Source organism: Dipteris shenzhenensis, chromosome 21 (assembly GCF_047967505.1).
Source record: "Dipteris shenzhenensis isolate YYH24624 ecotype China chromosome 21, Dip_SZ_1.0, whole genome shotgun sequence".
NCBI classification, from domain to species: domain Eukaryota; kingdom Viridiplantae; phylum Streptophyta; class Polypodiopsida; order Gleicheniales; family Dipteridaceae; genus Dipteris; species Dipteris shenzhenensis.
The window spans coordinates 17,722,074-17,738,197 of record NC_141616.1 but is presented as its reverse complement, the minus strand read 5'-3'; the positions used below and the strand labels follow the sequence as shown (position 1 = coordinate 17,738,197).

Below are 16,124 nucleotides of genomic sequence, written 5' to 3'. Positions count from 1 at the left end.
GCTCACTTGATGCACACTTTACCAACACAGAGTTCAAAAGTGCTCTCTCTGCCCTTCATAAGAGCAAATGCCCTGGTTCCGATGGCCTTACTCCTTTTTATACAGCCTTTTGGGATATGATAGGTGATCATATTACTTCAGCCCTGCACGGCATTTGGGACTCAGGTGAGATGCCTAACTCACTAACCGAGGGACTCATACACCTTATCCCGAAAGGTGGCAACAGGAATTTTGTATCCCATTGGAGACCCATCACTCTTTTGGGCAGTCTGTACAAAATCTTAGCCAAGGCAATCAGCATCCGGTTGCAGCCCCTTCTTCCAAACCTCATCCATGATACTCAGACATGCTTTGTGCATGGCAAGAGCATATTTGATAATATTTTTTCCTTTTGGGAAGCCACAGAGTAGGCTATGAAGAGCGGGCAGAGGCTAGCAGTTCTACTCCTGGACTTTGAGAAACCCTATGACAGAGTAGATTGGGGTTTTCTTGAGGGCACTCTTCTACAGTTTGGATTTTCACATGCATGGATTAGAGGGGTGGCCTCCCTTTACAGATCAGCCCACAGCCAGGTTTTGATTGGAGGGGTAAGGGGTGACAGGTTTCAGATTTCCAGATCAGTTCGTCAGGGATGCCCTTTAGCCCGCTTCCTCTTTCTCTTTGTGGCAGAAGCTATGAGTATCTTCCTTAGATCTCAGGCTGAGCTTTATGGGTTGAGATTGCCCTTGAGACAGGAGCAGGAGCTTCTCAACTATGAGTTGGCTGATGACACTGCTATTTTTATTGAGGCCTCTTCGCAGTCACTTGATTCTTTCCGGACAGCCTTAAATATTTTTTGCTCAGCTATAGGGGCACACATTAATTGGCATAAATCCCTTGGCTTTTGGATCAGTGATGAGGACACTCTAGGCTAGGGAGTTGACATTGGCTTCAGAGGGGTGTTCTTGTCAGATATTTGGGATGCCAGGTAGGTTTGGGCATCTCTCCAGCACAGCAGTTTGCCCCAATACTAGAAAGTATAAGGAAAAAGCTCCTTTTTTGGAGCTCAGCCAAACTCGACCTTGCCTCTAGAGTTGTGGTAGTGAACCAGGTTCTCTTGGCCACTGCATGATTTGTGTGTTCTTGTTGGTGCCGGTCTAGGGATTGCATCACTCAGCTAATTAGACCAGTCATGAATTTTTTATGGAGTGGACTTGATGGCACAGCAGATGTTGTAGCGAGGGTGGCCTAGGAGACCATTATTCTCCCTACATGGGAAGGGGGCCTTAATATCATTGGCCCCGACTTGCAGTGCAGGGCATTGCTTTGTAAGGTGGTGGTGAGTAGACTCATGCTTGGGCAGGAACCTTGGAAGGATTTCTTTTTTGGACGCATTCAGGCTTGCACACCTACCTTAGGAGATGATTGGGTGGACAGCCCTCGCTGGATTTTTACTTCCGTCCCTCTCAGGTCTCCTGCCTCTCCTTTCATGACTGCCATCCTAAAAGCTTGGGGCAGCTTCAGGAACACTCTTCGAAGGGTTCCGCCCTCTACCCTTGAAGAGATTGATAGGCAGCCGATCATTTGGAACGATAGTATACTTGATGAGCATGGCAGACCTCTGGGCACTTCCCATTATATGCAGTGGTCTGGATGGGAGAGAGGCCCCGCCTACACAGTAGGCACTTGGAAGGCTTTTATCAGGCTATCTGAGGATCAGAGGCTACAGTCCGTGAGTCCCCTCAGAGGGGTAGCACGCAGGATTCAGCAGATAGATGCAGCCATCCCGGTGGAATGGACAGTTGAGATGCCTATTACTTCCACCACTTGGATGGGAGCTTTTTCAAGGACAGCAGTTCCTCTACAGGTGATCGCTCTTCGAGGTCTTGGGGACAATGCTCTGGTCTTTGACATTGGGGATGGAGGTATACTCTCTAGATCCACGGATGATATTCTTCTAGAGGTTGCCTTTCAGCCTGTCAGGATTGCTGGTTTTGTGGACCATGGAGCGGGCTTGCAGTGGTACTTGGACCCCGACCCTCTGCTCTTGGCCCTAGGATCCTGGAGGTTGTGGTTATATGGAGGTGCACCTATCAGGTGCTTGCAGTGGGACCCAGGAGAGTGGGAGTGGATAGATCATGGGCACCGAGAGAGGGGGATTCCCTTCTTTCATTTCACGGTTGGTAATGCCAAGAGATTTCAGCTGAGCAGTAGAGGTTGGGCTCCCTCCAAAGCCTCCCATTGGGGTAGCTTCTTCATCACCGCAGATTTGCGTATGAATTTCTGGAGGAGGCTATGGAAATCCCTCAGAAATAGAAAGACCACTCTTTTCTTTTGGCTTTCTATTCATGGAGGGATTGCAGTGAACCTGTGGAGATCATGATTTGGGGCTGATCCCACTTGCCCTCGTTGTCATTTTGCAGAGGAGTCAGTGTGACATTGCCTTTGGGACTGCAATCAAGCGAGGATTGTTTGAAAAGGAGTTGCTCGGATACTCAGCATTTTTCATACTTCCCCTTTCTTCATGACTTGGGGCACGGTCGCATGGTTATCCCTTACTGGGCCCCAGGTGTTTTATGAGGGTGAGCCTTCTTCTTGGGCACTCTCGATCCACCGACAGGTGATAGAGCCCTGCTCTCTTCAGGAGGTACCAACATATTCCTTTCAGAGCTTCACATGTTTCAGTGGACACCTCTTGGGAGATTTTGGCTAGCATTTCCTCTTGGCATATTTGGAGAGCCAGATGCACAGAAGCCTTGGATGGCACCCAAATACATCCATCACAGGTGTTCACGGGTATTTGGAGTGACACAGTTCACACTTTGATAGCCATATGGGCTAACATGCAGGGCCCTTCACGGGCAGCCTCTTCTAGGAGGACTGTATTTCTTCGAGTTTGGAGGGGTTCTTCCTTTTTCTCCAAGGTTGCTACTAGATTGAGATGGCACTATCAGCCCCAATTCTTTCTTTATGGCTCTTGAGCTTTTCATGCATTGCATGGTGTATCCTGTATTCCCGTATGGAGCTTGCTCTAACGGTTTTCTTTAATACTTAATAGAAGTCTCTTTTTTGGGGGGGGAAAAAAAAAAGTTATCTGCCTTGGATAGTCCTCCTAAAAATATGTATTTTCCTATTTTATTTTGGTGTGTGGCTCCATGTCTCTCATTAGCCCCTGGAGCCACGAGGGGATGTACTGTGGGAGCCTTGTATTGGCTTTGATAGGTTTAGAGGGGGATGTATTGTGGGAGCCATGAGTTGCAATACGAGTTGCTCTTCATTTGGAAGCATTAGCCCTTACAAGCTGTTTTCAGCTACTTTCTGCTTGACTGAATCAAGCTCTGAACACGCTCAAACTTTAGCCTCTGAGTTACATAGGGTGCACAGTTTGATGACCGTCATTGTCATGTTCTGTTCTTGATTCCATTCCAATAGTCCCTCACCTTAGACCGTAATTGTCATGTTCTATTCTTGGTTCCATTCCAGTAGTCTCTCACCTTGCCTTCATGGGGGGGTGTTGGAATATGAAGCCAAAGTGAGTCAAAAAAGTGTGTTCTAGTGTGAATTCTAGTCTAGTGTATCCTATGGATGCCACGTGTCATATTGGGAGTTATCCCATATGCATAGGTGTTCATATGTGTGTGTGTGCTCTTATATAAGAGCTGTACTTGTCTAGTGTCAAATCAATCAAGTATCAAGCTACAAGCTCTTTGGTCTACATGTGAGTACTCTCATTTTTGTTCATTGCTCTAGTCATTTCATTTCCATTTCATTATGTCTCCTTTTGAGTATCACTTCCTCTCTCCCTAGCCTACCCCTCTCTCTCTTCCTCTCTCTACCATGTTCCTTCACTAACTATGGTCTACTACAAAAGATAATCGGCCTGCATTACATTAGTTTAAGACCAAGAGTCTTTGGGTTTGGATTTGAAGTCTTTGATAAGTGCTTTTCCATCTCTGTAAACAGCCCATTTTCCTTCCTTGAGGGCTTCCTTCACTTTGGTCAGTTCTGTTGCTTTCAGCTTGAGCTGAGTCGGAGTAAGCTCCTCCGCCGAGATCCATATTTTAGTGCCTCTCAGCTTATTGGTTTGCTTGAGAAGCTTACTTCTTGCCTTGCTATCATTGAGAACCACTTTAACTTGTGTCCCAACTTGGAGGGCACCAACTATGTCCTTTGAGTCCCATTCAATCTGAGGGGTTGCTGCTATGATGTGATCAATCTTTTCTGCCATATTCCCTTCATGCCAGCTCGCAGAATGTGTAGACACCTAATATTATTCTCCCTCCTTTCCTGTTCTTGTACCTCTTCATATACTTCACTTTTATTGATTTTATTGTCCATCGCTGCTGTAATTTCCTGTTTTATTGATTTTAATTTGGTTGGTAGCCATGTCCTGGACTTAGGTCACCAATTGTTGTGCAGGTGCTGCTTTACTATATATCTGCATAACCTCCTGTGTGATTTCTTTCTTGCCATTTCTTTCCACCTCCTTCACTTTCCTCCCGAGGGCTTCAACCAAAAGCCTGAGCTCTCGTACCTCTTACTGTAGATAATAAATCTGATCATTTGAATCTGTGCCAATCTTTCGCTTGTACATCAGTGCAAATGGGCTAGGTGTTGCTGCAATAGCAGAGTATGATGGCTTGCTGGTCGGTATAGAAGCAAACAATTTGGTCTTGGGAAACTCCATATTGGCCATCATGGATCTTAAAACCCTTTGCTGAGTCTAACACCCCAAGCTGATCCAGGGGCTCAGCTCAGTCTGGGCTGACCTAAATCTGGCCTGCGAACTCCCCTCAGCAGCTCTCGACCCCTCTCTTCCTTCGACCTTTGTGGTGGCTCTCCTACTTGCCGTGTGACGAGGCAAATGGAGGCAAGTGGGCTGAGGCAGTTGCAAAGCTGAGGCGACAGAGGGCTACGCTATGGGCGAGCTGATGAGCTACGCAGCAGGCGACGAGCACAGAGAGAGAGAGAGAGAGAGAGAGAGTTTATTAAAGTCTTCGGAAGACCGATGGGTCTATGAGACTGGGAATCTTGATACAAGCAAACTGTGAGGGTGGACAGAGAGAGAGAGAGTTTATGAACGTCCACCACAAAAGACCAAAGGGTCTATGAGACTTAAAAGAACCCAAATACAATGAAAGCTAAGGTGGTGGGGCCACTAAAATGGGCACCCCTACTGAAGGCTAATGCTTGTGACGAGAAATAAAAGTAGTACATCGCGCTATCACTGCAGAGAAACCCAAAAAGGGAAAGCAAACACCAAGGAGAATCCCTCGGTCGTCTATCAATCAGTCACCCATCCTTGAGTGGTTGGACTTGTGTATGTTGTTTGTGGGACCAACATGAGTAGACAATCGACAAGAGACAAGAGGAGTGTGTCCGACAGCGGCTTAGGATCTAGTGAGGACTGGCATTGAGAGAGAGTGATAGAACGTTGCAGTCACTCGGCCTATCTAGGTCAATCCCTCCTCCTCAGTAGTCTCCGTGATGTGACCCACTATCTGACAAGTGCTATCGTGGGTCACATCACTTGTCAGATAGTGGGTCACATCGAAAAAAGAGGATATGTCTGCAGCCCTCATGTGAGTGTCCACTTGGGTTCGGATCTAGTGAGTCGTGTCCTCTGGCTCTCTCCTATTTCTGATCCCATGCTGTCCCTGGCTCGGGGCACCACAAAAAATATCCATCATGGTTCTCTGATTGGGCTTGGTCGATCCTTCATGTGCTCGTATGAGCTGATCTTGGTGTCTCTGGGCCTCAAGAAGGAAAATAGCCACCCGTCGTCACTGATCTAATGTGCCAGTAACTCTCTGAGTGGGCCGAAACTAAAACTGAAAGGACACTAGTGTCGTCCACGGATCTTATGGTATATAGGGCATCTGAAAGCATAGTGATCCTCTGTCTTGGTCTCCTGCATATCACATAAACTACAGATCCGTCTCTCGTGTGGGATGCCCTAAGCTCATTCGGTCTCAACCCGTAGCCTGTGTGAAGATACTCTAAACAGTCCCATTGAGATTCTCAATGCATGTGGGAGATGAATCAGGGTGTAGCCAGCTCGATGAACCCCTCCTTTGAGATCTCTAAAGAATGATCTCTCTAGAAGCTGAGTTTCACCGAGAGCTCACTAGGTGCTAAAAAGGTCTTAAATGTGTGGAGCTCCAAGAGATGCTCTCTTATGACTCCTGACAGGCAAATGGAATGGATAAAGCCTCAAGGCTATATTGAAATGGTGGCAATCTACCCCTCTGTAGCCCAAGGCCTACGAACCATATGCATGTCTGAGCATACCAGGCACTCTGATGCCCCCTCCGTCTCCAATGCCATAGATGAAGTTAGAGCTAGCCATCGTAGTTTGCGTAGTCCAACTGCCGTAATATCAAAGTCCCTGACCCTATGGAGATAAGTGACCACTTGGAAGACTGCATCAAGATGTAAAGGGGTGGCCCCAAACTTCGCAAGCATGATTTAATGTAGAACCAATGGCTTACTGCGGCTCATCCAAGCGAGAAACAAAACCTGGAGTCTCTCTATGGAAGACCAGTCTGTCTCTGATAAATCTGCCCCCCAAAAGAGGCTACCGTGCATCCCTCCTAAGCGGACCATGGAGTCAAAAAGAAGAGACTTGGTTCTAGGATCTTGAAAATGTGAGAGAGAAGAACAAAATTTTAATAACATCTTTGAAAGACAGAAAGGCTTATGAGACTAGAAAGAAAGAAAGAAAGAAAAATTTTATTAGAGTCTTCGGAAGACCGATGGGTCTATGAGACTGAAAGAAAACCTGATACAAACCACAGTAAGGGTGGAGCTACCAAACAAGCATCATCACCCGTGCTGAGTCCTAAGTCTAATCATACATAGTCAAATACATCTGGGTGTGACAATGAAAAGGAAAAAGATTGGAGCGGAGCGGAAGCCTCCATATGTCATGTCGCCCTGGCTAGTGCGTAGCCGATGATGGGATGTTGGCGTCTGTCAAGGGGTGCCGTGCGCCTTGGTCTCCTAGAGGAGGCTCGACGCAAGACCAGAGCCACCGTGACTCCCGTGGGACGTGTCCCGGGTCTAAACAATGATGGGAGGTCCCCCGGAGTGATCTGTGTGTCCCCTCGATGGCTCGTGTGTCGTGCTGCGATCGTCAAGTCGAGGTCTCTGTCATGTTTGCGACTAGAGACTGGACGATCAATATCACTCGATGGGAAGAACTCTGTGATCCTACTCTAAGAGGTGTCTGGCCGTCGCCTGAGTAAGTACTGTCTGTGTTGGAACCCCTCGTGAATGAAGGCCACGAGGCATCTCTGATCTGGGTAGGCGAGGAATCTGGAAAGGGGTCCGAAGCTGTCTCTGAAGAGACAATGGTAGCGACCTCGGATCTCGTAGCACACTGGGCACCTGAAAATAAAATGCTCCTCCAACTCAACCTCCTGACAGTCGCACAATGTGCATATGCAATGCTCCCTAGGGATCCCCTCTGCTCTGCCGCTCTCTTTGCGAAGGCGGTGAGATGATATCCAAAATTGTCCGATGGAGATCCGTAGTGAGTGAGGCATGTGTAGCTCAGTGTACCCCGGTGGTGTGATGAATCCCTCCTCCGAAATACGAAGACAGTGATCTCTGTAGAAGCTCAGCTTCACTGGAAGCTCCCTCAGCTCCAACCAAGTCCTAAAGGTGTGTAGCTGCAGGAGATCCTCTCGAATGACCAAATAATATAACAAAAGCTAAGGGATGGGGGCATTAAAGCAGGCATGCACACCCAAGGCTGATGTTTGAGACAAGAATATCAATAGAGATACATTGGGCTATCTCTACGGGAGAGTAACAAATGACAGTTTGTTTGTATGAGAATCAAAAACACCGAAAAGAAAGGGGAGGGAAGTCCGACATCAGCCATCTAATTGACGAAAGCCATGTATGTTGTCTATGGGACCAACTCCGTTGGTTGGCTGAGGATATAAGAGATGATCTCGGCTGACGGTGGCTCTTGTTCTCGCGAGGGCTAGCCGCATCGAGGAAGGAAGGGCATCCACACTCACTCCAGTCCACGCTGCCTGTACAAAGGGCTTCAGAGAACGTTGCGCTAAGTGTTGAGATGTGGAGGGGGTTGTCAAGTGAAATCCGACTGGGTCCATAGGTTCCACCGACCAGACCTGCCCTGGAAACCAGTCTGTTGGTCGTGCCATCTCCTGCAGACTGCCCCGCCTACTTCCAGGTTTTTGCTGTCCGTCTGTCTTGGTGCCACGCAGAACCTTCCTGCTCCATCACGGCTGTTCCAGGATCTTCTGTCTATGCAGCCACTGCTCCAAAACAGTGCAGACAGCTGTGCAAACATGCTCAAGGTGACCCTAATTCCCTATTAGTCTACTGACCCCTTGTCCTCCTTATTTTGGGGCTCACATGTGGGATCAGTGACTTCTAACAACATGGACTTGATTTAAGATTCTAAAGTATAAGAGACTTCAGAAACACCATCAGAATACCTAAGACATCTCAGAGAGTGAAGAAGCTCATTGAGAAATATTTGGTTCTCCAATGCAGCTATTACAGGTGAGCTATAGCATGCATGTTTTGTGGGAGAGATGCAGATGGATAAGCAGGATCCTGTGTCTTTTACGGAAGCTGTCAAAAGCCAGCAATGGCAGGTTCCCTTTTGCCATCATGGGAGTAATGTGAGTTACCGCAGGGTAAAATAGTCATAGTCACTAAATGGCTTTACATGATCAAGAGTTGATTCTGATGGTAAATTTCAGAAATAGAAAACAAGGCTTTTTGCAAAGGGGTACAGCCACATTGAAGGTATTGACTCCTCAGAAACCGTTGCACCAGTGCGAAATCTCAGCACCATAAGAACAGTATGTTCTCTTTCAGCTCAAAAGTGCCAATACTTCAGATGGATATACAATCAGCTTTCTTGGATGATTATCTGGAATAAAAGAATTATATGTAGCAGCCTGAGGGCTTTGTGCAGAAAAGAAGAGAGCAGCTTGCGTGCAAACTCAAAAAGGCTCTTTAAGGCTCGAATGATGGCCTGACTACTAGCAACAATGGTGCACATATTACACCAGTTAAAGCTGATCTTTGCAGCATATTTGAAATGACAGATTTGGGACTGATGCAATATTGATTGGGCATTCAAATATGGTAGCTCATTCTCTCTCAAGTTAATTATCTCAAAGATATTTTAGAGAGGTTTAACATGCAGGATTGTAAACCTCTGAAGACTCCCATGGATGGCACTGACAAGTTGACAGTACATGATACTTCAGCTTTACATTTTATAGGCAGCTGTATCCATCTGACTACTAGGCCTGACATCAGTGCAGTCCACAAAGTGAGTCAGTTTATGCAGGAACAATATAATATACCACACATAAAAATAAGCATCATTATTGTGCATGCACATAACATTAAATAAGAGTAAACTAGTGTGGATACTCAATGTGACTGTAGTAACATTGAGATTGAAAGCCAAAGAAGCTGATCAAATATCGCTACACACCTTGAAGATTTGCCATGAGGTTTAAAAAACCTTCCTACAAACACCATTAGAGACCCACGACCCAATTCAGACATCATATCAAACAAACCTGGTTCAAGCCATAATAAAAGTTAATCAAGGATTTGTTACCACTTTACCTCATCAATAACAAGAATCTTCATAGCCTTTGTCTTTAGGTTATTGGTTTCTATCATTTTGCAAATGCATGGCAAAGTCCCAACAACGATTTGTGGTGTGTCTGCCTGCATTATGGGCTCAAGAGAATCTTGTTAATTGAATTGACATCATGATCTCTCTCTCTCTCTCTCTCCCCCCCTCCTCAAAAGTGAAGCAATTTGAAACATATATTTTTGAAACATCAAGTGTGCCAGTACTCAGCGACAAATCACAACTGAACAAAGCACAATCAAGCAATCCAAAAAATTCCTTCAATATACTGTCAACTTTAGCTGAGGTTCTCTCTTTGCCGTAGATGTGTCCTATGTACTGATGAGTTCACTATAGGACACCATTCTAGAAAGGTTCTCTCTTTGTGTTTTATTTTCTTCTCCATGTGACCTTTCCATAAGATGAAGGGAGTGGAACCTTTCGATGCATTTTCTACCACCTTTTGGGTTTCATAGGCCACGTGGTGTGGACTTGCATAACGTCTTGCTCTATCTTGAGCCCTTTCAATGCTACCCTTGGATTGTTAGAATTATTGATAAATTCTAGGCAGTGACCAATGTAAAGTCAATAAGTGGGTTAGGGGCACTTTTCCCTCATTTAGAGGTTTTTCCCCTTAACCACAGTTAGTTCACTAACTACGGTTAGTGAGGGATAAAGTTTGTCACTTAGACAAAACCGTATCCCCCTTTGTATTCTTCTTACTCTATTCTATTGCACATTCGATGTTTCTCTCACTCTCTCAGGCTTCCTGCTCTCCCTCTCCCATTTTCTATCATTTGGAATCATAGCAGCTTTCCTTCCCGGACCTGCTCCCAGCTCCTATGCCATTCGTCCGTACAACTTCATCGTCAAGCCTGTAGCAAATCGTTCGTACAACGTAGGGACTGTCAGTCCGTACTCTTACGCCACACGTGTGAACTATAGCAGCGCCACCCATACATCTCTGTGCTCATCGTAAGTACAAGCGTACAAATTTCGTACGGTCAGCTCCATACAGATTTGTACCTGTCAGTTTGCATCAGCCGTACTGCTCCGCACAACTGCACAGTACTGTTCCGTACACCTGCACTGTATTCCGTACACTTGTAGTCAGAACTTCCGTACAGCTCTTGTACTGCATTCCGTACAGTAGGTCTGCAGCGCCATAGTATGGCGCTGCAGACCTACTGTACGGAATATGGCACTGCAGACCTACTGTACGGAATGCAGTACAAGAGCTGTACGGAAGTTCTAACTCCATGGTTGTGATTCCTGAACTTGTGAAAACTGAAATATGATAAAGTTTAAGGCTTGAGCTTGTAAATTGTAATCTGAAATCTGATTTTTTGCGACCTATCTAGATTCTAGTATCTACTCAACTGAAATCTAATTTCTAAAATTTAAATGCTTAATTGAGCTTTGTAATCTAGACTCTATTCTAATTTCTAGCATTGGCCATTATAGGCTTGTTGATAAAGTTGAAGGCTTGATTGAGCTTTCTAATCTGGAGTCTATAATCTATTCTACCATTGCCCATTATAGGCTTTCTGTCAAGTCTTTTTCTATGTTTTTAGCTAGTTTTGCACAGTTTTGGCATACCAAATGTATGCATGCATAAAATCTATATTTTTTAGACCAAAAAAATACAATTTGGTTTTTTGAAACTTCACCTATTTTTTTGAAACGTTTTGAAACGTTTCAAAACGTTTCACGTTTCAACGTTCTGAAACGTTTCATTGAACTATGCGCCATACTGTCAGCCCGTACATCCGCACAATTGTACGGATTTTGTCCGTACACTTCTATCTGTACAAGCGTTGTACAGTTGTACGACTGTTTCTGTCCAGCGATTGTCAATCCGTACAGATCAGTAAATTGTAGGCATTCTTGCAGGTTTTTTCTTTGGCAGGCATCAGGTAGCCATTGTTTGGCTTGTATTCTGGGAGTACAATTTGGGCATTTTATTCTCTTGCAGACTTTGCAGTTGGTTTGCCGGTGTTCAGAAAATTTGGGGCTTTTGCAATTGGATTGCAATTTTGCAATGGAAGAGCAATTTGGGAGCTTTGCAAGCTTTTTTTTTTTTTTTCAAGAAAGAGATTTCTATTAAGTAAGAGAAAAAACCCGCAAGAGCAAGCTCAAAGCGGAATACATCATGAAATCATGAGGATAAATTAAAAAACCCCCTCAAAGTGAGGTGGAAAATAACCAAGGCTGAGGCTGAAAGTGCCACCTCAACCCTGTAGTAGTCTCAAAGAAAGAAGAATCCTTCCATTCCCTGAAGAAAGAAGCCCTCCTAGCTGAGGCTACACGGGAGTCTCCCTGCATACCCGTCCATACGGCCATCAAAGTATGTATGGTGTCTGTCCAGATACTAGCCAATGTGTGCAAGGGATGAACCTGAGTACCCTCCAAAGCCTCTGTGCATCTGGCTCTCCAGATATGCCAGGATGCTATGCTCGCTAGAATCTCCCAAGAAGTATCCACAAAGGCATGTACAGCTGTAAAAGGAAGGTGTGGTACCACATCCAACGAACAGGACTCAGTCTGATGACGTCGAACCGAAATGGCCCGAGAGGAGTCAAATCTCTCATAGAATACCTGAGGCCTTGTAAGAGTGTCTGAGGGGGGAGGGGGTCCTAGCACTTCCGGAAGTATTACCGGAGGCCTAGGGCCACTGGTGCGAGAAGCGAGTAAGACATGCCATAAGTGTCACTGATGGTACGTAGGCGAGTGCTAGTCGATGGTGTCAACTATGTGCAAGCGGTACAAGTGCTGAAGTGATGCGAGCAAGAAGAAGACCAAAGCGGAACAACATCATGAAAGCCAACCCTCGACATGAAAGCAAGATGACTGATACACTCGGAGAAGATACACACGAGGCGAGCTCTTGACTCTAGCCTCTCACTCCTTCACTCATGCCTCTCGCCCCCGCCAGAATGTCCCTCCCCCTTTCCCCTTTCCCCCTCTTTACCTTCTCCTCCTCTGCTCCACCCCCCGCTGCCAATCTCCCCTCCTTCTTCCTATTGTATGTCTTCTTGCACCCTAGCCATCCTTAGCCATTCCACCGTTTGTGGGCCGCTCTGTCCTTGATGGCTTCCGCAACACTCCAGCCTGTTCTGGGTCAGTGAATCCCGTGCGCCATGTGTTCTCCTGTCTATTCCATGCGCTCCTGACACTAGTTGGTTGTGAGGGTTGGTGCACCACCTATACCTCTTAACTCTTGGACTGCTTCCCATGTGCACCAACAGGTGTATCCCGTGTACCATTGCGCCAGTACTTCCCTCTGATCGACTTTGACCATGGTGAGTCGAGGTTGAGGTTTGGCACTCTTCAGTCATGTATTGCTTCCGTCATACCCAAGTCATGTCCAGGTCAAGTCATGTCCAAGTCATATCCATGTCAAGTCATATCCAAGTCATGTCCATGTCAAGTCATGTCCAAGTCTGTTCCAGAGTGACCAAGATGTGAACATATGTGAACACGCTGCGACTAGGTATGACCAAGGTCTAACAACTTGGCATGTTGCTGAGGTGACCATGACGTGACCCAGGTGTGACTCTTGGTGGGTCGCTATAAACTTTGAGTACAACAGATCCCCCGCCACTATCATTCACCATCCCGATGAATGACTGAGGGTCAATGTGAGAGAAAGTTAAGTATAAATTACAAATAAGAAAGTGACCTTGTGGTTGACATTCCAAAACTGAAAAGAAAGGGCTCATGGCCTTACAACTGTAAAACTGAAAAAAACTGGCTCATGGCCATACAATTCCAAAATTCCTTATTTACATGAGAACTACAGAATCCAAATGTACAGAACTCCAAAAAGAAATGCCGAACTAAAAGATCCAGGAGCTACTGCTTGCTGGATGAAGGTCAGGGAGGGGGAGGGGGTGGGTGTGGTGGGTGTGCTGATGTTCCGGGGCTGGTCCTTGCCTCCTCCTCGACTGTGTCCATGAGGTTGCGGATGTCCTCGTATTTGGATTTATATCTGTGGTAGCCAAACCTGTAATGATCACATCGAGATTTGAGAGCAACATTTTCAGCTTGCAGCCCACGGAAGTCGTCCTGCAACTTGGAATGTGAAACTTGGAGATGGTCCTCCTCCTCGAGAATCTACTTCGTCTGACTCCGCACCACCTCCACCTGTTGATCCACAGTATGCTTATCCTCTGCATCAGTGAGGTGTATCTGTCCTGTAGGGCTGCAAGCTCCCTCTGGATCTCAGCCTGTTGGGCTGAATGATTGTCCTCCAAAACTTTCTTGCTGGCTGTCCACTCTGCCTCCTTCACTGCAAGACATTGCTGAAACTTGTCCTGCTGAGTTTTCCACGCAGCCTCCCTTGCCTGTAGAGTTGCTCCCCACTCCGCTTCTTTCACCTGCAATGTTGTCTCCCATTCTTTATGCATGCTGGCTACCTGCTTCTCATGTTCCAAGCGGAGGTGTTGCTTCTGTGACAAAAGCTTGCAAACCTGACCTGTAGTATTAAAGAGGGAGGCACCCATCTGAATGAAGCTGTCATCTATAATGCGCTAAGCCATATGAAGGGATCTTTTAGCCCATGCATACCTGTCCCGATAGGTCATTCGGTCAGCCATGTCAATGAGTTCGCCATATTCCTCGAAGGCTGCTTTCATCCCTTCTTGCTCTGGGTCCTCAAGAGCTGCCACTGGAGCCAATGTGTCGATGTCTAAGTAACAGCTTGGAGCTTGGGATATTTTCTTGTTGGAAGCGATTGTCTCTTGCAAGGGAAGTGTGAAAATTTGGTCCAGGTCCTCCTCCTCCATGCAAACAGGAGACCGCTTCCGCTTTAATGCATAAAGCAGCCGTTTGTGTTCCTGGCTCTGTTCCTCTATCTGGGCCTCATGGGTGAATAGATCTCCTGAGGAGGATGCGAAGTAGGTATCCAACATATCATTTTGAGGAAGTGGAGGACAATCAGCTTGAAAAGGTATCTTACCCCCAGCAAAAATAACCTCGCCAGGTCGAGTTTCCAGTAGGTTCTCTTCAGCAGCCTCCATACTTGGTTCAGGGGTCAGTTGTCGAGACACCCGGGGTGGTGTCTTCGCGTCACCAGATTCAAGTTCAATAACCTGTGTCGCTTTGATGCCTCTCCATCACGAGATCCCAAGGCAGAGGTCCCTGCACTTCTTCTCCGGAGTCCGAATCTGACCCCCAGGGTTCCTGTTGATCCAAGTCAATGAGAGTGTCGATGAAGTTACTTGCTCTGGCTACTGCTCCAATGGGCTCACTTTGTGCTCGAGTTCAGGACTTCGCAAACTTACGTCGCACGTAATGCTTCTTGTACCTAGTTTGGTCTGCCAGAAGTCTTTTCTCCACTCTCCTCAAGTACCTCTAGTTCTCTCACTAGCTCCTTCAAATGTTTCAGAACTACTCGGCATAAGACCTCTCTCTAGGACCCTAGATCACCACTTCATTCGTGCTACTCAACACCAGCAGTGTCCCACCGTGATCGCCATAAACTGTCTCGGGGGGGGTGGGGGGGGTCCTAACACTTCCGAAAGTATTACCGGAGGCCTAGGGCCACTGGTGCGAGAAGCGAGTAAGATATGCCATAAGTGTCACTGATGGTATGTAGGCGAGTGCTAGTCGATGGTGTCAACTATGTGCAAGCGGTAGATGGTGTCAACTATGTGCAAGCAGTACAAGTGCTGAAGTGATGTGAGCAAGAAGAAGACCAAAGCGGAACAACATCATGAAAGCCAACCCTCGACATGAACGGCAAAGAACTTCAACCACATGACACAGGTCCATTGTACCAGGTGAAGGGAGAGGAGGGGAGGAGAACACAACAGAAAGAGATTTTAGAGTAGCGAGCAGAGATGGGGAGTAGCATAACTCATTAGAAAGCAAGATGACTGATATACTCGGAGAAGATACACACGAGGCGAGCTCTTGACTCTAGCCTCTAACGCCTCTCGCCCCCGCCAAAATGTCCCTCCCCCTTTCCCCTTTCCCCCTCTTTACCTTCTCCTCCTCTGCTCCACCCCCCGCTGCCAATCTCCACTCCTTCCTATTGGATGTCTTCTTGCACCCTAGCCATCCTTAGCCATTCCACGCTTTGTGGGCCGCTCTGTCCTTGATGGCTTCCGCAACACTCCAGCCTGTTCTGGGTTAGTGAATCCCGTGCTCCATGTGTTCTCCTGTCTATTCCATGCGCTCCTGACACTAGTTGGTTGTGAGGGTTGGTGCACCACCTATACCTCTTAACTGTTGGACTGCTTCCCATGTGCACCAACAGGTGTATCCTGTGTACCATTGCGCCAGTACTTCCCTCTGATCAACTTTGACTATGGTGAGTCGAGGTTGAGGTTTGGCACTCTTCAGTCATGTATTGCTTCCGTCATACCCAAGTCATGTCCAGGTCAAGTCATGTCCAAGTCATGTCCATGTCAAGTCATGTCCAAGTCATGTCCATGTCAAGTCATGTCCAAGTCTGTTTCAGAGTGACCAAGATGTGAACATATGTGAACACGCTGCAACT

The 16,124-nt window shown here is 46.7% G+C and overlaps 1 protein-coding gene across 2 annotated transcripts in view; it reads right to left on the bottom strand.

Moving 5' to 3' along the window:
- The window catches only part of LOC147888572 (P-loop containing nucleoside triphosphate hydrolases superfamily protein), a 113,181-nt gene that overhangs the window by 50,259 nt on the left and 46,798 nt on the right, over window positions 1-16,124 (bottom strand). For both annotated transcript variants that reach the window (XM_087393054.1, XM_087393053.1), the window contains exon 5: window positions 9,610-9,714. In XM_087393054.1, the coding sequence (XP_087249180.1) occupies window positions 9,610-9,714 (105 nt within the window). The remainder of the gene's footprint in view (window positions 1-9,609; window positions 9,715-16,124) is intronic.